This window comes from Epinephelus lanceolatus, chromosome 18 (assembly GCF_041903045.1).
Source record: "Epinephelus lanceolatus isolate andai-2023 chromosome 18, ASM4190304v1, whole genome shotgun sequence".
NCBI classification, from domain to species: Eukaryota; Metazoa; Chordata; class Actinopteri; order Perciformes; family Serranidae; genus Epinephelus; species Epinephelus lanceolatus.
The window spans coordinates 36,780,551-36,798,635 of NC_135751.1; the positions used below are offsets into that span (position 1 = coordinate 36,780,551).

General features: G+C 42.8%; 1 protein-coding gene across 1 annotated transcript in view; it reads left to right on the forward strand.

Annotated features, from left to right (window-relative positions):
* Positions 1-18,085, forward strand: part of card11 (caspase recruitment domain family, member 11) — a 43,021-nt gene that overhangs the window by 11,278 nt on the left and 13,658 nt on the right. The window contains exons 2-20 of the mRNA XM_033643863.2: positions 587-786; positions 898-1,035; positions 2,385-2,561; positions 5,127-5,275; positions 5,373-5,552; positions 8,121-8,267; positions 9,425-9,550; positions 9,643-9,837; positions 9,947-10,102; positions 11,359-11,428; positions 11,523-11,707; positions 11,887-11,993; positions 12,089-12,129; positions 12,258-12,381; positions 12,469-12,670; positions 14,435-14,561; positions 14,634-14,877; positions 15,466-15,550; positions 15,832-15,930. Coding sequence (XP_033499754.2) covers positions 597-786; positions 898-1,035; positions 2,385-2,561; positions 5,127-5,275; positions 5,373-5,552; positions 8,121-8,267; positions 9,425-9,550; positions 9,643-9,837; positions 9,947-10,102; positions 11,359-11,428; positions 11,523-11,707; positions 11,887-11,993; positions 12,089-12,129; positions 12,258-12,381; positions 12,469-12,670; positions 14,435-14,561; positions 14,634-14,877; positions 15,466-15,550; positions 15,832-15,930 — 2,742 coding nt within the window. The 5' untranslated portion in view covers positions 587-596. The remainder of the gene's footprint in view (positions 1-586; positions 787-897; positions 1,036-2,384; positions 2,562-5,126; positions 5,276-5,372; positions 5,553-8,120; positions 8,268-9,424; positions 9,551-9,642; positions 9,838-9,946; positions 10,103-11,358; positions 11,429-11,522; positions 11,708-11,886; positions 11,994-12,088; positions 12,130-12,257; positions 12,382-12,468; positions 12,671-14,434; positions 14,562-14,633; positions 14,878-15,465; positions 15,551-15,831; positions 15,931-18,085) is intronic.

Here is an 18,085-nt window from a genome sequence, read left to right on the forward strand (position 1 = left end):
TCTGACTTGAGTCCAAGTCATGTGTCTTGAGTCCACACTTCTGCTGTATGAAACTAAATCCAGCAGCCAGTTAGCCTAGCTAAACCTAAAGGAAAATAGATAAATGTGTTTCCCAGAATGTCAAACTAGGTCTTTAATTGTGTGACCATGACAACCTGAACCTGCTTCCCCTCGACACAGGAAGAAGATAAAACTCTCTGAAATAGCATGGCTAAAAAGCCCCAGAACAGATTGTGTTTTTAAACTTTGGTTTATCTCCCTACGTCATACAGACACCTAACCACATGCAAACTTAGATATGACCTTTGTGGTTCCTCAGAACCCCCAAAAATCACGTATGTTCCTGCTTTCTTTGCAATCACCACTTTGTGTCAATGTTTGAATATCACAAGAGAAATGTACCAGAGATCAAGCACAGGTGCTGATTTCTCCACCAACAGTCAACATTAATATACTTGAAATATGCCAGCCTACACACACACACACACACACACACACACACACACACTGTAGTGCTCATCTGCGTCTCTTTGATTCAGTTGTGATGATGCAAAATGACATAAACAAAAGCTTCTCTTTTTTTCAGGGTGTATGAGATGGAAAACGGGACATGTGACGATGTGGAGGCGCTGTGGGAGAAGGTGGATGGCAAACGTTACGAGCTGTGTCGCGTCATCTCCCCGGCGAAGCTCACCCCCTACCTCCGCCAGTGCAAAGTCCTGGATGAGCAGGACGAGGATGAGATCCTCAACTCCATGCTACTGCTCTGCAAAGCAAACCGCACAAGTGGGTAGAGGGATGTGTACACATTTGTGTAGTCATGTTGTGCTTCACACAATTGTTTTGTCACCCTCTTAACCTCCTAATCTCAAAATATGTTGATCCATCCTCTATCAGGCCGTCTACTTGACATCCTCCACACTAAAGGAGAGCGGGGGTATGTGGCGTTTCTTGAGAGTCTTGAATTTTACTACCCTGACCTGTACAAGCTGGTCACAGGAAAGGATCCCACACGACGCTTCTCCACCATCGTAGGTGAGACACACACCTTTGGATGCAGACATGCATGGACACACAGCTTGACTGGGTTTAAATAGACAATACAGTGTAGTTCTTCTTCCTTATGTTAAGCTGTTTGCATCAAACCAAGTGACAATAAAGGTTGATTTATAGTTGTGTGTAGGCTCTACGCAGAGCCTACTGTAGCTTATGCAAGAGGCCCACAATGTTGTGAGTATTTATACTTGTGTGTCAAGTGTGCAATTAATTACACCTCCAAAACACTATTTGGCAGTGGGGATTTTATGCCACTGTCTTGAGTCTCTTTGTGTTCACCAAACAATTTTAACTGAAACTGAGCAGATCATGTTGGAGTCCAGCCCAGTCGCCAGAAGACAAGGCTGGCATTGTACGTTTCTTGGAACCACAAATATGTTACATTTGCACGTTTCATGCGAATCATTTCAACATTTCTCAAGTGACTCAGTACATGAGCTGACTTTGTCATCAGGAGGTGGAGGGGATGGGGGATGGCGTGCCACCTAGGTGAGATGCCTGCCAAGCTGCAGACAACTGTTTGTGACCAATAAACAACAAAACCGGTCGTTACCGAGGCATTGCTGCATTATTATGCCACCAAAACTGAGAATTTTAAGCCAAAACATAATCTTTTCCTAACCATAACCAAGTTGTTTTTTTGGTCTAAACCTAATAACATGTTAACCACTACATTGTGGAAACAAGTTGACGTGTCTGCGACATAATAATATCCAAATGAAACATATCTGTGATTTGCAGACACGTACAATGCCCACATTTTCCTGCCGATTGTGATGACATCCACACCTATGTTTGTGGAAATCTCCTTCCATGAATTTCCTGTCATCTGGCAGTCTTCGTCACATGGTGAAGACAAGTTGTAGAAATGCAGCCTGCATATTAACAGGTTTCCTCAGTTAACCTCTCCTTGATTTGGCCCATGTTCACGGAGAAAAAGGAGCAACTGGAAATGTGCAGGAGGAATTATGATGCTACCAAGTGGACCAATCACAGCTGTCTGTGTCACTACATTGTGTAGTTACATTTCTGGGAAGGTGCATGTCAGGCAACAGCGTAGTGTATGCGACCTTAAGTGAAGAAACAAGCTGATCATCATATGCAATCTTGAATAAATTTTATGAAAAAGCTGGTTTTGTAGCTCTGTTCGGGGAGGAACACTACAAAACTTTTCGTACATCTGCTGGTTGAGGTTAGAATCTGAGGTTAAACCAAATCAGCTTGCAGCTCAGTGATGGTGTAATATCTATATATGATACGTTACACTCTGTGCTGTGTCTTTTTTCTCCTCCTCTCGCCTCACCCCTGCTGTCTGTCTCCCGCTGTAGTGGAGGAGGGTCATGAGGGTCTGACCCAGTTCCTGATGAATGAAGTGATGAAGCTGCAGCAGCAGTCCAAAGTGAAGACCCTGCAGCATGTTGAGCTCAGCAGGAAGAACTGCACCTTGGAGGACGAGCAGAAGAAGCTACGGCTGGCCAATCAGGAGCTTCAGGCCTTCCAACAGAGTAAAAATACACATTATTATTTTACATATGCTCTGATCATGACACAGGGACCATGGAACACCAAAGAAGGGGCGGCATAATTTATTTCTTTATTCACTGTATCAGACATAGGCTTATATTACTGATATATCAGTATTGAGCTCATAAAATGCATGCTCAGCCCCCCTAGCCATCCTGCTCCTGCGGTCCATGATCATGACATGCAAGCTCCTCTCTATCTGTGTTTCTGCACTGCATTCTCCCCATAAGAGAATTTAAAATCCCTATTGATAGATTCTCCGTGTCAAATGGTTTATTCATACCAAAAATACACCACTATTAACTGAAACTGCTACCCCACCACACATGCTTGGTTTACCTGCTTGGTGCACCACAGTTGAGTTTATTAAGGCTAAGTTGCCTGTCACGTTGTCTGCCAAAGCCTACTCATGAAACTAGTTCACTGTGGTATCATGTCCTGTGTAGTTGAAACCTGCAGCTGGTGCATCAAGTACATTCACGTCTAAACAAGAGCTGAAAATAATCTGTGAATACTTTTCAGGCCAGTGGTCAACTCATGTTTCTCTGACAGTGTTTTGGTGAAAATCCAAATGAGGAAGATACTGGCATGGCAACTTTGCTGCAAATTTCCTTGACAGGGTGAATTTGCAAAATCTTAAATCTAATCTAAAATGGCATCTGTCCCTCCTAAAACCTTTGTCCAAATATAAAGATGTCTTTTTTATACTTTTTCTAAAGCTGCTTTCACACAGCCCTACCCGCCCTGATAACAGCCGACCTGCAAAAGTACGCAGACTGCCCATGGACGCAGACTAGGCAGTCATAACGTAGCCTCTGGCTGGCTCAGACCAGGGTCTGACAACAACACAGCTGTGCTCCATTGACACTGATAATGTAGCCTTTTCAGTTTTCCCCCATTTTCAGGCTGGTGAGCCAGTAACACAGGTATATCCACATACCTACGTAAGTGCATGACTATCACAGTATAGCAATAATAGCAAGTGGAATTACATACAATACAAACTCTGTTACACCAACAATCCCAATTTTAGCAAATTATCCTGTTTTTTAAACTCCTTCTTCCAGCGTGACCCAGATGTATCTGGGTCACACTGCAGTTACACCTCCAGAACACTAGCTGGCGGCAGGGGTTTCTGTGAAAAGCTGTGAAGTTTAGTTGACTCAAAACACACATTAAACAAACATTAAACATGGCTTAATAGGGACAAATTGGCTTCACTATAACTCACAACATTCACAGACAAACACTTGTCTTTATCTGGACACATTTCCCCCACAATAACAGATGCTAATGTTATTAGCACAAACCTATATGTATATAAATTAGCCTAGCGGCCGGTGATCTTTTCCTTCTCTCATGTAAACCTAGGGAATAGCAACATTTAATAAAGCTAACGATACATAATTTAGCTCCATTGCAACTCACAAGGGTAACTGACTTAACAACTGTCTAATACTAAACACATTTTCTAAACAAATATATAATGCTAATGTTATTAGCACAAGCCTATGGCATTTTACATTGTATAAATTAGCCAAGCAACGAGCGGAGATTTGCTCTGCAATATGAAGCCAGGATAAATCACACACAAGATTTGAAATGCTATTTTTGTGGAGGCTTTATTGTCTTCACAATTTACAGTTTCTTATTAGGGGCTGTACACATGCTGTGTCTTCAACCACTTAGGAAACGGGAGGTAAGGCACAGGGCGCAACTTTCATGCCAGCTCTCAAGAGCGCAGCGGCAGGTTGGGTCTGAGGTTACTAAGCAACCCAACAAGCACCGTAGAGCCAATTTACCTTAAGTCCTGAGTGCAGAGCTGATCTTCTTCCAGGAGCTGTTTATAAGTGTGTAGACGTATCGTCTGTGGGACAGATGTAAAGCTCTGGGTAGCCCTGCACTAACATGATCAACTCCTCCGTATTTATCAGACTGAATATTTACAGAAGAAGAGAAAGATGTCTGTCGGCTGTGATTGGTTTGTAATGTGACTCCTGTGGCTCCTAATAGACTTTCACGTTTGTTATTTTTAAGCAATCAATGAAATTTCGCCAAATAATGACCTTTTTGTTGACTAACGTTTGGTCGACTATTAGGGGACATCCCTACAGGTGAGAGTGAGCGAAACATAACCACTGTCATTAAAAACAAAAAGTGACATTATGACAAAAAGTGACATTATGAAATAAAAAATGTCATTAAATAAATAGTGACATTATAAAATAAATTATGTTGTTATTATGACAATTAATGATGAAATATTATTTTATAATAATGAGTTACATTTAAGTTCATTTCTTTAAGTTCTGTTCATTTATGTATTTACAGAATTTATTTATATGATTTTTGATCTTTTAAAGTAAGATAATATGTATATGTAAATCTTTGGTGTTCCATGTAAATAAGTTCTCCGTATTTATCAATAAGCATAATATTTTCATATGTTTTGCAGTTATGCTAAACCTGACAGCTGCTTTCCACCGAAAAGTCCCGGATATCACACTCATGTATGACTGTATTAATGACTAAGCTTTGTTCTCCAGGGAACAACAAGTTGAGAGAGGAAAGGAACGCCTACAGTGACGAGCTTCTGAGAGTGAAGGATGAAAACTACAAACTGGCCATGAGGTACGCCACGCTGAGCGAGGAGAAGAACATGGCTGTGATGAGGAGCCGAGACCTGCAGCTAGAGGTACTGATGGACATATTAATGCACAAAAACATTGTCATTACATTGTGTATTTGCAAACATCTAAGAAACTCATTATGTGTTCTCACTGTGTGTATAGGTTGATCAGTTAAAGCACAAGCTGAACAAGGTGGAGGAAGAGTGTAAGATGGAGAGGAGGCAGAGTCTCAAGCTGAAGAACGACATTGAGAACCGGCCAAAGAGAGAGCAGATCTTTGAGCTAGAAAGAGAGAATGAAATGCTCAAGATCAAACTACAGGAGCTACAGTCCATCATACAGGTATGGCCTGCCTAAAACACGCGGTCATGCATAGACACACAGGGATTGATAAGCAATATAAGACATTGTCTGGTGGGCCAGGAACAAACCATCCCTCAGCTATAGCACAGATCTCAACGTTAATGTGTTTAAATCACCTACCTAGAGTTGATATTGTACTCTCTGAAATCTACGTCCTTAAGTTGGTGGGCAGGACAGTTTTCTTGACTTGAGACATTGATATCTCCACAGTGACAGAACAGCTTTTACCATTCAAACTGCATTTGAAATGTCCATATACCTTCTTTCTTTTGCAATTTGAACTGTGAAGCTAGCCCTAACCAGTATCTTACAATGTGGGTGTATATCAAGCTACATAGGACCCTCAGAGCTTAGGACCCTGGGGACATAGGGCCATGGGAACATAGACCTGTGGAAACTTAGGACTGTGGAAACATAGGACAATGGGAACTTAGGACCCCTGGAAAATACAACAGTGGGAACTCAGGATCCTGGGAGCATAAACCATGGGAACATAAGAATCTGCTGGAGGCATAGGACCCTAGGAACTTAGGACCTTGGAAACATAGGACTTGGGTAACTTAGGACCCCTGGAAAATACAACAGTGGGAACTTAGGATCCTAGGGACATAGGACCGTGGGAACTTGGGGTGCTGGGGACATATAACCTGGGAAAGTAGGGCCCTGGGGACACTGGACCCCAAGAATGTAGGACTCTGGGGACATAGGACCATGGAAACATAGGGCCCTGGGAACTTAGGACCCTGGGAGCATAAACCATGGGAACATAAGAATCTGGAGGCATAGGACCCTAGGAACTTAGGACCTTGGAAACATAGGACTTGGGTAACTTAGGACCCCTGGAAAATACAACAGTGGGAACTTAGGATCCTAGGGACATATGACCGTGGGAACTTGGGGTGCTGGGGACATATAACCTGGGAAAGTAGGGCCCTGGGGACACTGGACCCCAAGAATTTAGGACTCTGGGGACATAGGACCATGGAAACATAGGGCTCTGGGAACTTAGGACCCTGGGAACATGGGACTGTGGGAACTTAGGACCCTGGGAGCATAAACCATTGGAACATAAGAATCTGGAGGCATAGGACCCTAGGAACTTAGGACTTTGGAAACATAGGACTTGGGTAACTTAGGACCCCTGGAAAATACAACAGTGGGAACTTAGGATCCTGGGGACATAGGACCGTGGGAACTTGGGGTGCTGGGGACATATAACCTGGGGAAGTAGGGTCCTGGGGACACTGGACCCTAAGAATGTAGGACTCTGGGGACATAGGACCATGGAAACATGGGACTGTGGGAAGTTAGGACCCTGGGAGCATAAACCATGGGAACATAAGAATCTGCTGGAGGCATAGGACCCTAGGAACTTAGGACCTTGGAAACATAGGACTTGGGTAACTTAGGACCCCTGGAAAATACAACAGTGGGAACTTAGGATCCTGGGGACATAGGACCGTGGGAACTTGGGGTGCTGGGGACATATAACCTGGGGAAGTAGGGTCCTGGGGACACTGGACCCCAAGAATTTAGGACTCTTTGGACAAAGGACCATGGAAACTTAGGGCCCTGGGAACTTAGGACCCTGGGAACATAAACCATGGGAACGTAAGAATCTAGAGGCATAGGACCCTAGGAACTTAGGACCTTGGAAACATAGGACTTGGGTAACTTAGGACCCCTGGAAAATACAACAGTGGGAACTTAGGACCCTGGGAGCATAAACCATTGGAACATAAGAATCTGGAGGCATAGGGCCCTAGGAACTTAGGACTTTGGAAACATAGGATTTGGATAAATTAGGACCCCTGGAAAATACAACAGTGGGAACTTAGGATCCTGGGGACATAAGACTGTGGGAACTTGGGGTGCTGGGGACATATAACCTGGGAAGGTAGGGCCCTGGGGACACTGGACGCCAAGAATTTAGGACTCTTTGTCATAGGACCATGGAAACATAGGGCTCTTGGAACTTAGGACCCTGGGAACATGGGACTGTGGGAAGTTAGGACCCTGGGAGCATAAACCATGGGAACATAAGAATCTGGAGGCATAGGAACATAGGACTGGGGGAACTTAGGACCCTGGGAACATAGGATCATGGGAACCTAGGACCATTAGAAAATAGAACTGTGGGAACTTAGGATCATGGGGACATAGAACTCTGGGAACATGTTACAGTCTTCTCACAGTTTAAACCTGCATTAACTGATTCTTTTTTAGCCACTTCAGGTCAGTGCAAAAAACAGTAAATATGTTGACATGCTAACGTGTTAGCCAACAAACGCCTCTTTACACATTCAGCAATATTAGCATTAATTTGCTAATCTGCTAAATAAAGTTAATTAGAATCTTGAGAGTGAACCAAAACTGTAAAAACCAAAATGATTGGTTGAACAAAGCTAAGGTGCTCCATAGATAAAGGGGACCTGGGTTCGTCACTACAAAGTAAGTCCTCTCTTGAAGGACCCCTGATGCTGTTTAATGCAAACTATCCAGTATACACAGTTCATACCCAACAATGTGTGTTTCTTTATGACACAGCCTGGCCCACTGCCTGCTTCAGACAAGGCCATCCTTGACATTTTGGAACACGACAGACAGGAAGCACTAGAAGACAGACAGGATCTGGTCAACCGCCTCTACAACCTACATGAAGAAATCCGACAGGCAGAGGAACTACGAGATAAGGTAACAGACACACAGGCAGGCAATGAAACAAGACAAATTTACACAAGTGAAATGAGGTTATTGTGCTGTACTTGAGTATTTCCATTGTATGTTACTTTATACGTCACTACATTTCAGAAGGAAATATTGCACTCCACATTTATTTGACAGTTTTTAGCTATTAGTTCCTTTTCAGATCAAGATATTTACATTACAATTTTATGATGAGTTCACAAAATACAATACATTGTTGTAGATTAAATCTGTGGTTTTCAGCCATTTTGACATGTGACAAGTTACAAAAAAACGGTGTCTAGCCAAAGTCACAGATGTCTCTGAGTTGTTAGCAGTTTCACTGCAGCGCAACTTCCCCTCCAGAGTTTTCAGACCTTTAAATAACTGTAAGTGTCCAAAATGTCACAATAAAATCAAATATTAGAGAAAAAATACTTAAAAAATACTTATATTAGTATTTTTTATATTTTTTATATTTTATATTTTATATTATTATAGATAAACAGCAACCTGTTACTACATTAAAATGCTGTTTACACACTGTTTCAGTAACAGTTTTTACTATGTAATCATACAGCAGTCACAGGGGACATATTATTGTGGAACAAATACAAAAGTACACTTTACCGATAAAACTTTCGTACTACGCCTGCCAACTGTATCATGACGCAAAAGAAAGTGAGCATCTACTCATGAACAGAGGCTTATAAGTGGGAAGAGGGAAAATATTTGTCATGGTTTTGGAGTCGGACTTTCAACGCAGGACTTTTGCCTTTAATGGAGTATTCTGAAACTGTGGTATTGGTACTTTAACGTAACGTAGGGATATGGGTAGGTGTGTAGAGGTTATGTAAGTGTTCTTGGTTCCTTGTATGAAACGTTGATTGAACGTATGATTATTCGGAAGTGTGTGAGTGTGAAGCAGAGTGTGTCTGCAAACAAAGAAATGTAAGTGAAAACACACCCTGGAAACACAAACCCATGACCAGAGAGCCCAATGCCCATGAGACCATCTGTGAAACACACCCTGTGCAGAAACCCCCATCAATGGCCTCTGTTTGTGTGTAACCTGGTATTTTTTCTTTCTCCCTCTTTCTTTCTCTTCCTGTATATGCCTTTGTCGAGTAAGCTATAATTAACCCATGTGTGGTGTATGTGTGTAGTACCTGGAGGAAAAGGAGGATCTGGAGCTGAAGTGCTCCACACTGCAAAAAGACTGTGAGATGTATCGCAACCGCATGGAGACCATCACCGCACAGCTGGAGGAGGTGGAGAAGGAGAGGGACCAGGTGAAAGCACACAGACGAACTGATTCTTTATATTTGTCAATGTGAATGTTTTGTTGCTGTTGTTGCTTATTTCCACTCTTCCGCTGCTGCAGGCCTTTCGAGCCAGAGACGAGGCCCAGCATCAATTCTCCCAGAGTCTCATCGACAAAGACAAATACCGCAAACAGATCAGGGAGCTGGAGGAGAAGAGCGATGAGCTCCATATCAAGATCGTACGCAAAGAAGCCAAGCTGGTGACCTTGGAGTGTCGCCTACGACGGCTGTCCAAGGACTCTCCTTTGGACCAGGTTAGACACAACAGAGTAAATAAGTGCTCACACTTCATCTCTGGAACTTGCCGTATTTCCAGTGACTAATTTTGAAATGTTCCTAATTCTGTCCTCTCTGTTTCTGCAGAGTCTCCCGAGGGACCTGCCTCCCACCATCATCTCTCAAGGAGAGGACTTCAAACCCGTCCAGGCCCAATCAGAATGGTCCAGTGATGAGTCGCCAGAGGAGAAGTTCACATCTGAGGAGCCTCGCCTCAAACGCAGACCCAACCTCAAAGGAGGGGTCAGCTACTGTCCACCACTCACACTTACTTACCTATTTACAGATTGAACATTACAGCAAAGGCCAGGGCCTGTATTTGTCAAACTCTTAGGAATCATATTAAAGACTCAACTTGGGAGTAAAACAGTTTTTACGTAACACCATACCACACATTAAACTACTTACTCTCTAAGTGTCTTACTCTTATGAAGTTTATATCAATTACTCACACTGTGTCATGTTGAATTCATATCAAAAATATTATTATTATCCTGCTGGAAGTAGCCATCAGAAGATGGGTACACTGTGGTCATAAAGGGATGGACATGGTCAGCAACAATACTCAGGTAGGCTGTGGTGTTTAAACCATGCTCAGTTGGTACTAAGAAAATCTCCCCCACACCATTACACCACCAGCAGCAGCCTGAAGCGTTGATACAAGGCAGGATGGATCCATGCTTCCATCTGAATGTGGTTTTTCCAATCTTCTATTGTCCAGTTTTGGTGAGAAAACCCGTGTGAATTGTAGCCTCAGTTTCCTGTTGTTAGCTGACAGGAGTGGCACCTGGTGTGGTCTTCTGCTGCTGTAGCCCATCTGCTTCAAGGTTGGACAAGGTCTTGTTGCTTCAGAGATGGTCTTCTGCAGACCTTGGTTGGAACCAGTGGTTATTTGACTTCCTGTTGCCTTTCTATCATCCTGAACCAGTCTGGCCATTCTCCTCTGACCTCTGGCATCAACAAGGCATTTTGGCTCACTGGATATTTTCTCTTTTTGGGACCATCCTCTGTAAACCCTAGAGATGGTTGTGCTGAAAATCCCAGTAAATACTCAGACCAGCCCGTCTGGCACCAACAACCATGCCACATTCAAAGTCACTTAAATCACCTTTCTTCATCATTCTGATAGGCTGATTAGCTATTTGCGTTAATGAGCAGTTGAACAGGTGTACCTAATAAAGTGACTAAATGCAGCTGCCAAAGACTGCAATTGATAAATATTTTTTTCAGATTCTTATTTTACTGTAGAGGCCTGTGAGAAAACTTTTCCTTTAACAAATTCAACATAACACAGGGTGAATAATTGATGTGCAAAGGATTATTCAAATAATCAAAAACATCTAATTTCTTATTTTAAAGTTCATTTAATTTGTGTGAAATCCTCAAAGTCTCCAGTCGAAATTCCCATGTGAAATCAATTATCTAATATTTTCATTGTATAGACATAAAGATGAAATACTACAAAATAAAAACAATAAAATTTGTGTTTTGTATTCTAGAACAGAGCAAAGTCTCCAGTGTGTGCACCCAGAGACCTTCAGGTCAACTCAGAGGCCACTCATTCCACAGGTAACACCGTCATAGTTCAGTCATACAGTTTATTCCACTGTAACAGTGACATTTCTTTTGTTAATATTTATCTATATTTGTCTCCAACGTTCAGCTCTGTCAGTCAACGGAGGAGATTGTCTGGAAATCCAGATGCGGAACTTGCACGTCAACAGCATCTCCCTCCCTCCCTCCCCCAGCGTGCCGATCTCCCCCACATATCCACCCTTCTCCGCTCCCGCCCTCTCCACATCCCCATCTTCACTTCCCACGGGGGAACAGTCCAACAGGCCGAACATGGTGAGGTTTTAAAACACTGCTACAGTCCAGAGTTTTGTCTCAGGTGTTGATGCAGAGAAATGATGCCGTATTAGCCCTAAGCCAAATAGATTTATTTTCTGCGGCTCGAACACATCGCTGATTTGCATGTCTGCGTCTGAAATTGAAACTTCTGCTTTGTTCACTTGTAAAATCTCCAGCTGCGTTACCGTAATGACAGCATCCTTTCCACGCTGCCTGAGCCACCAGAGAAAGCGTCACTGTACCGCAGAGAGCGGGAGAAGGAGCATGACTTCCACCCCCGCAGGTACCCACGGCCTGTACCAGAGTATACATGTCAGTAGTCCATGCTGGTGCTGGTTTGTAATTAATTTATTTTGTCTGATGCTTGGTCTCTTTCAGCCTCTCAGACTTTGATAGTGACAACATGGAAATGGAGTTTGGTAAAGTATACTTTAACACATTACCCAAAATCGCACTAATGACATTTTTCTGAACTGAATGACTTTATTTATCTTCTACCATTTTTTATTAACCTCTGTCTGTTTCTGCCTGTCTGTCTCTTTCTTAGAGGACGAAGTACAGCGTGGTCCACCTTCCGTCCACTCATCTTCCTCGTCCCATCAGTCAGAAGGGATGGACACTTACGACCTAGAGCAGGTCAACAATATCTTCAGGAAGCTCTCTCTGGAGAGGTAAAGTACAGACTCTGATGCACTCACATACACAAGAAAGACTGACAGTCAAGCTTACTCACACGTACCTTCTTCTCCTGTGTGCAGGCCGTTCCGCCCGTCTCTGTCCTCCTTCTCCAGAATCAGCACTTCCCTGAAGCCCGTGCAGGAGCTGACATTGCAAGGCGACAACCTGCTGAGGGACATCACTCTGGTTGGCGGCAACGACAGTGGGATTTTCATCTCAGCTGTCCAGTCGGGCTCCATCGCTGAGAAGGCGGGGCTACGAGAGGGCCACCACCTCCTATGTGTACGTAGTTAAACTCCAGGGTCACACAGAGCTGTAATACAAGGAAAAGTTCACTTAATTAAAAACACTGTCTGGACAAATGTACAGAAAAAAATGAGCGGCAGCCTCCAGAGCTGATAAATGAAGTCAATGCAGAAGTGGCAAAAAAATTCTGTTCTCCAAATGACCACTAGAGGCTGGCTCCAAGAGTGAGTCAATCCCCACAGACGCCATGTTAATATGAGTAACTTTACAGCAGACATAAACATGTTTACAGCCTGGTACAAAAAATGTTTTGTTCTCTCAAGCCAATATGCCCATACATGTGGTGAATTTTTATAGAACTCATCTGTTTAAATGTTATAAGGGCTTAAAGTTACACATAATATAGGCCCTATGTCCACCGAAGAGTTTTTTCCATGCTAAAAATGCGAGCCACATCTTAGGAAAGACCCAGCTGGGAGCGCTCTAGAGTGTTTTGGAGGTGTTTTCTCTTTGTTTTTTTTGCTATGATACGGAATGGCTGCGGAAATAAATATTTTGGGATAAGGTAGAGTACTTACTCTGAATGAAGGGAAGGCTAAAGCATGTAAGGAGAGAGGACAGACCTGTCAGTCTGTGTGGGTTCATGAAATGTATATTAATATATATTATATATATTGCTGGGGTGCTTTGCTTGGCCTGCTGCCCCCGTGACCCAGCCCCAGATAAGCGGATGAAAATGGATGGCTGGATATATTATATATGCATATATATATATACAGTATATTAACATGTTTCTCCATTTTTTAACTCTTGGTGCTCAGAGAAAAACCCAAACATGCAGCACTTGTTTTGACAGACGCTCAGCACCTTGTCACACTGCTGGTGTTTGTAGCATAGTGTAGAAACTTGGCACTACCACTGCACACATCTACGTAAATATGCTGGCCTCAAGAAAAAATGCCCTTGAGATGCGGCTGCTTTGAGTGACAGGAGGGTGCCGTCCGTTAAGAAGTTGCTACCACAGGGACAACATTGGTTAGGTAACATAACCATGGCGTAACCCCAGATTCACAGAGTATGGACTTAGCTATAGCTGTCACTATTTCAGTGTGTTTCAGTCTTGTTTTCCATTTTGTTTTAATGGTGAAAATTAGCATTATCACAGTCCCCCTCCGGAGGGAGCTCGGAGTAGAGCCGCTGCTCCTTCGCATCGAAAGGGGTCAGCTGAGGTGGTTCGGGCATCTGATCAGGATCCTCCTGAGCCCTCCCATTAGAGGTTACCCGGGCACGTCCCACTGGTAGAGACCTCGGGGCAGACCCAGAACACACTGGAGGGATTACATATCTTGTCTGTCATCTGATAAGCGGTTGAAAATGGATGGATGAATGGATGATCCCAGTTAACCATAGCTGTACATGTACTGTGCTAACCGAGCTAGCAGCTAGCGTTGGGGTTTTCTCCTCCCTGTCGTCCAAATATGATCATTTCCGCCTCCAAATATCCAAGATGGTGACGGGCAAACTGCCAAACTCAAGGCCTCAAAATGGGGGTTCACGAATAAATAGGTGAAGTCCATAATTTTATACACTCACGATAGAATAAAACAAATCCAGACATTTTAACCATGAGCAGTTTATTTTTTTATATTTTCAAATGCTTGCTTGTTTTTAATGTTCATTTATCCAATGACTATCAACTATAATCGAGGGACTAATTTGCTAAAGTTCCAGAATTATGTGTAACACACCTTTAACATGAATACTTTAACCTGTCGTTCATCTGTCTTATGCTGTGACCAGCTTGAGGGATGCATACGTGGAGAGAGCCAAAGCATTTCATTGGACACCAGCACTCAGGAAGAAGCCCACTGGACGCTGCAGCACTGCTCTGGACCAGTCAAGTTGCACTATCGAGCCAACTTTGACTGTAAGTGTCGTTTTTATATATGTATGTGTAGTATCCATATACTGTATATTTAAACGTGAGTGTGCGCTCTAGGCTACCGTCGACTCCAGAGGGACATCACAGAAGGCCCGCTGGTATCTGGCGACTCCTTCCACATACGAGTCAACCTAAACATCTCCGGCCAATCAGACAGCTGCTCCCTGAGCGTACGCTGTGATGAGGTGGTACACGTGCTGGACACCAGGCACCAGGGCCGCTGTGAGTGGCTGTGTTCTCGTGTCGACCCCTACGATGGCACCGACCTGTCCGAGCGTGGCACCATACCCAGCAACTCACGGTACAGAGAGGTTATGTTAAAACTGAACGACATTTTGGCACTGAAAACGAGAGTTAGATTAAACCTTTAGTTTTGCATATGAAGCCTACGCGTTTGATATATTCTGCTCCCCTGACAAAAAAAGGCCTATGGTGAGAGAGGGGGGGTTGAAGAGGTCAAACCAGCATGGCGTCAGAGACCGTTCAAGTGCTGGAAGTGATAGATTTTCATGCATCTGTTCCACTTTAGTGCTGCAGGATGCTGAGAGTGATGAAAAGGTGATGTAACAGTTGAGCAACCAAGCAGAGTTCGGCAGGGGACAAAGGGGGCTACATCTGCTTTTTAGAAGTTTCACTGATCTCCCAACACAGCAGCAACACACAGACACACTCAAACATGCACACACACACAGTCAAACCTTTGTATTTTTTCACACTTGAGTCCCACAACCTGTTGTTGTCACCAGAGAAGCACAGGAAGCAGCTTGATGGATGACAGGCTCTGACATGATAATACATTTTTACTTTTGTTACTGTGTCGAAATCATGAGTTTGATTTTTTTTTTGTGTGTGTGTGTGTGTGTGTGTGTGTGTGTGTGTGTGAATGTAGAGCCCAGCAGCTGCTCCTGGTAAAGATTCAGAAGTTTGTGTGTCGAGGGGGGAGAGAAGAGAATGAAGTCCACCGCAACAATAGAGTAAGAAACGTATTTTTTTAGCAAAGATTTAAAAAATAAATCACACACATATATATGTGAATACGTGGAATTAATATAGCAACACATTCATTTTGACTAAAGCAATTGTCTTTGTGTCACACTCCTTCACTAATTTCTTTTTATACCCCATTTAGAATTTTTTTTGTCTCCACTTCTCTACTGTTTCACAAATTCTGCATTTTTCTAAGTTGGAATTTTGCATCACTTCAGAAAAACAAATATTTGTTTGATCTATGAGTTGTGTGTTTGTTCCTGTGTAGATGAGTTTACTGCCACCAGAAGAAGCCAGCCCGTCTCCTGATCCTAAAGCCAGCCCACGCTTGTCTAGAGCCAGCATCTTCCTCACTCAGATACTACAGGTAAGGAAGTGGAAATAAAACCTTTTGTTGTAGGACAAGATTTTTGTCTCTTCCAGGCAGTGGTGCACCTCTGCTACAGGCTCAGATGTTTTGTGTTGAACAAAATGGATCACTTTGAAGAAAAACTGAATTTATCATCCAGTGCTTAAAGTTACACCCTTTAACCTCAGAGGCCTGGTCACACCTGCCCTGTCTGGTTTGGTTCAGTCAAACTCAGGTTCGTTTGCCCCCTCAGTGCGGTTCATTTGGGCAGGTGTGAACACAGCAATCACACTCAGGTGTGCACCAAAACAACCGGACACTTCTTGAAGAGGTGGTCTCAGTCCTGCAGTCACATGACACATTGTTTGGGTTAAACATGAGCATGTTACAGTACTGGAGGATTATTAATGTGCACCTCCTCCTGTACTGCCTTAATATGCACATTCAGCACATCCAATGCATCAAAACATTGTTTTCTAGTTGGAGCCGCGCCTCGTTTTCAAACTGTATGGTTTGACTAAAATGAACAATGACAGCAATATAGTCCACGATGAGCAGCGCTAAAATTAACCTGCATAGTTGTCCCTCCATTGTGACATTAGAAAGTGTCACATTTATCTTGCAAGTGTACTCTTCTTCAACGTTTGCTTTACTTCCTGGATTTTTCCCACATGGAAATTCTGACCAATCAAGAGCAGCTTTCTCACACAAGGCATTTGATCTGGTCCGCTTGTAAATGCTGCCGTGAGAACACGAACCAACTCTAGGCAATTATACAACTTTGGAACAACATGAGTCCCTGATTCAGACCAAAAGTGAAAATTGACCTTTTCCTGCTATCACAACTTTTCACCTGTTTACACATAAATGAACAGTGACTCTTCTACTATACTGAGGAACAGAGGCATCAGAGGTCACTGCTCCAGGTAGCCTTACAATAATAGCTTTTCTTCAGGCTTCTGACTGGCCAACGTCTTTTTCTTCTCAGTGTGGCTTTAGGGTGATGTTACTTTTTTAAAACAGTGCTTGTATGGGCAGACAGGAGGTTTCCAACCACCTCCACTTCCAGTCATGGTCAAGTTTCAAGTTCATTTGAAATTTCTCACAAACACCAGCATTCAGTTAGCACCTCTGTGGCTTCCGTGGGGGTTTTGTCAGTCTCGAAGAGGGGTTTTTGAGGGGCGATGAGGAAAAAAAAAAAAAAAGAAAAGCTGAATACATTCGATACTAAATACACTCACAAATATCACCTGGCTAACCTCTGTCTGAACCTGAACTTATTTATTATTATTATTACTACTATTATTATTAGTACTACATTTTACTTTTTTCTTTTTTTTTAATTCTCCCTTTATTTAGTTATTTCAGAGTCCAGTCAGACACCTTCATCATACTCCAAGGGCTTATAGCCCGATCTTTCCAGGCCTTCTGTTCAGAGAGTAACCTAAAAGTGTGTTACAATGTGTAATACAGGAGTCAAAATGAACAAGAGGGTCCTTACACTTCAGCTGAGGTCCCTAACTAATAAAATAAATGTAAATATAGGTATGAACATAGAAAAACAAATACACAAAAAAAAAACTGAACTCCGTATTTGGACCAGAATGAATTCATGATACTCACTTTACAAACAAGGATAAAAAAAATCAATAAAAAAATCAATTAAAATAAGTCAAAAGGACATAAATGTACTTTAAACAGACGAAGAACAAACAGGTTTAATGTTCACTATCCATTATCCCCATCAAAACCTTGTCCTGTTGCAGTGTAGAAAAAGTAATCCTCTCCTTCCTAAAGATGTCATATATAATGTCAGTCCAATCATCCACTTTCTGGTAATGGTGTTCCTGCACGCAGCACTTAGAATCCATAACAGGTATCTCTCATGAGAGGTAACATTATCCAGTGGCAAGGTCCCCAAATATAGGGTCTCTAGTTTAAACTATGGCTCAACCATTCACTCAGACTCAATGATATACTGATTAGAATTTGATGGTCAAAGGTCAGTGTGTGACCACACAAGACATGTTTTCAGCCATAACTAATTTCACACAAATGTCTAGTAGGATTTTGTGATAAAGTCTTCTTCTTCTGGCGTATGTCCTTAGACCTTCAGCTCCGTTGAGGCACACCAGTCGCAGCTGGTTATTATATGTTCCACGGTTTGTAGTGG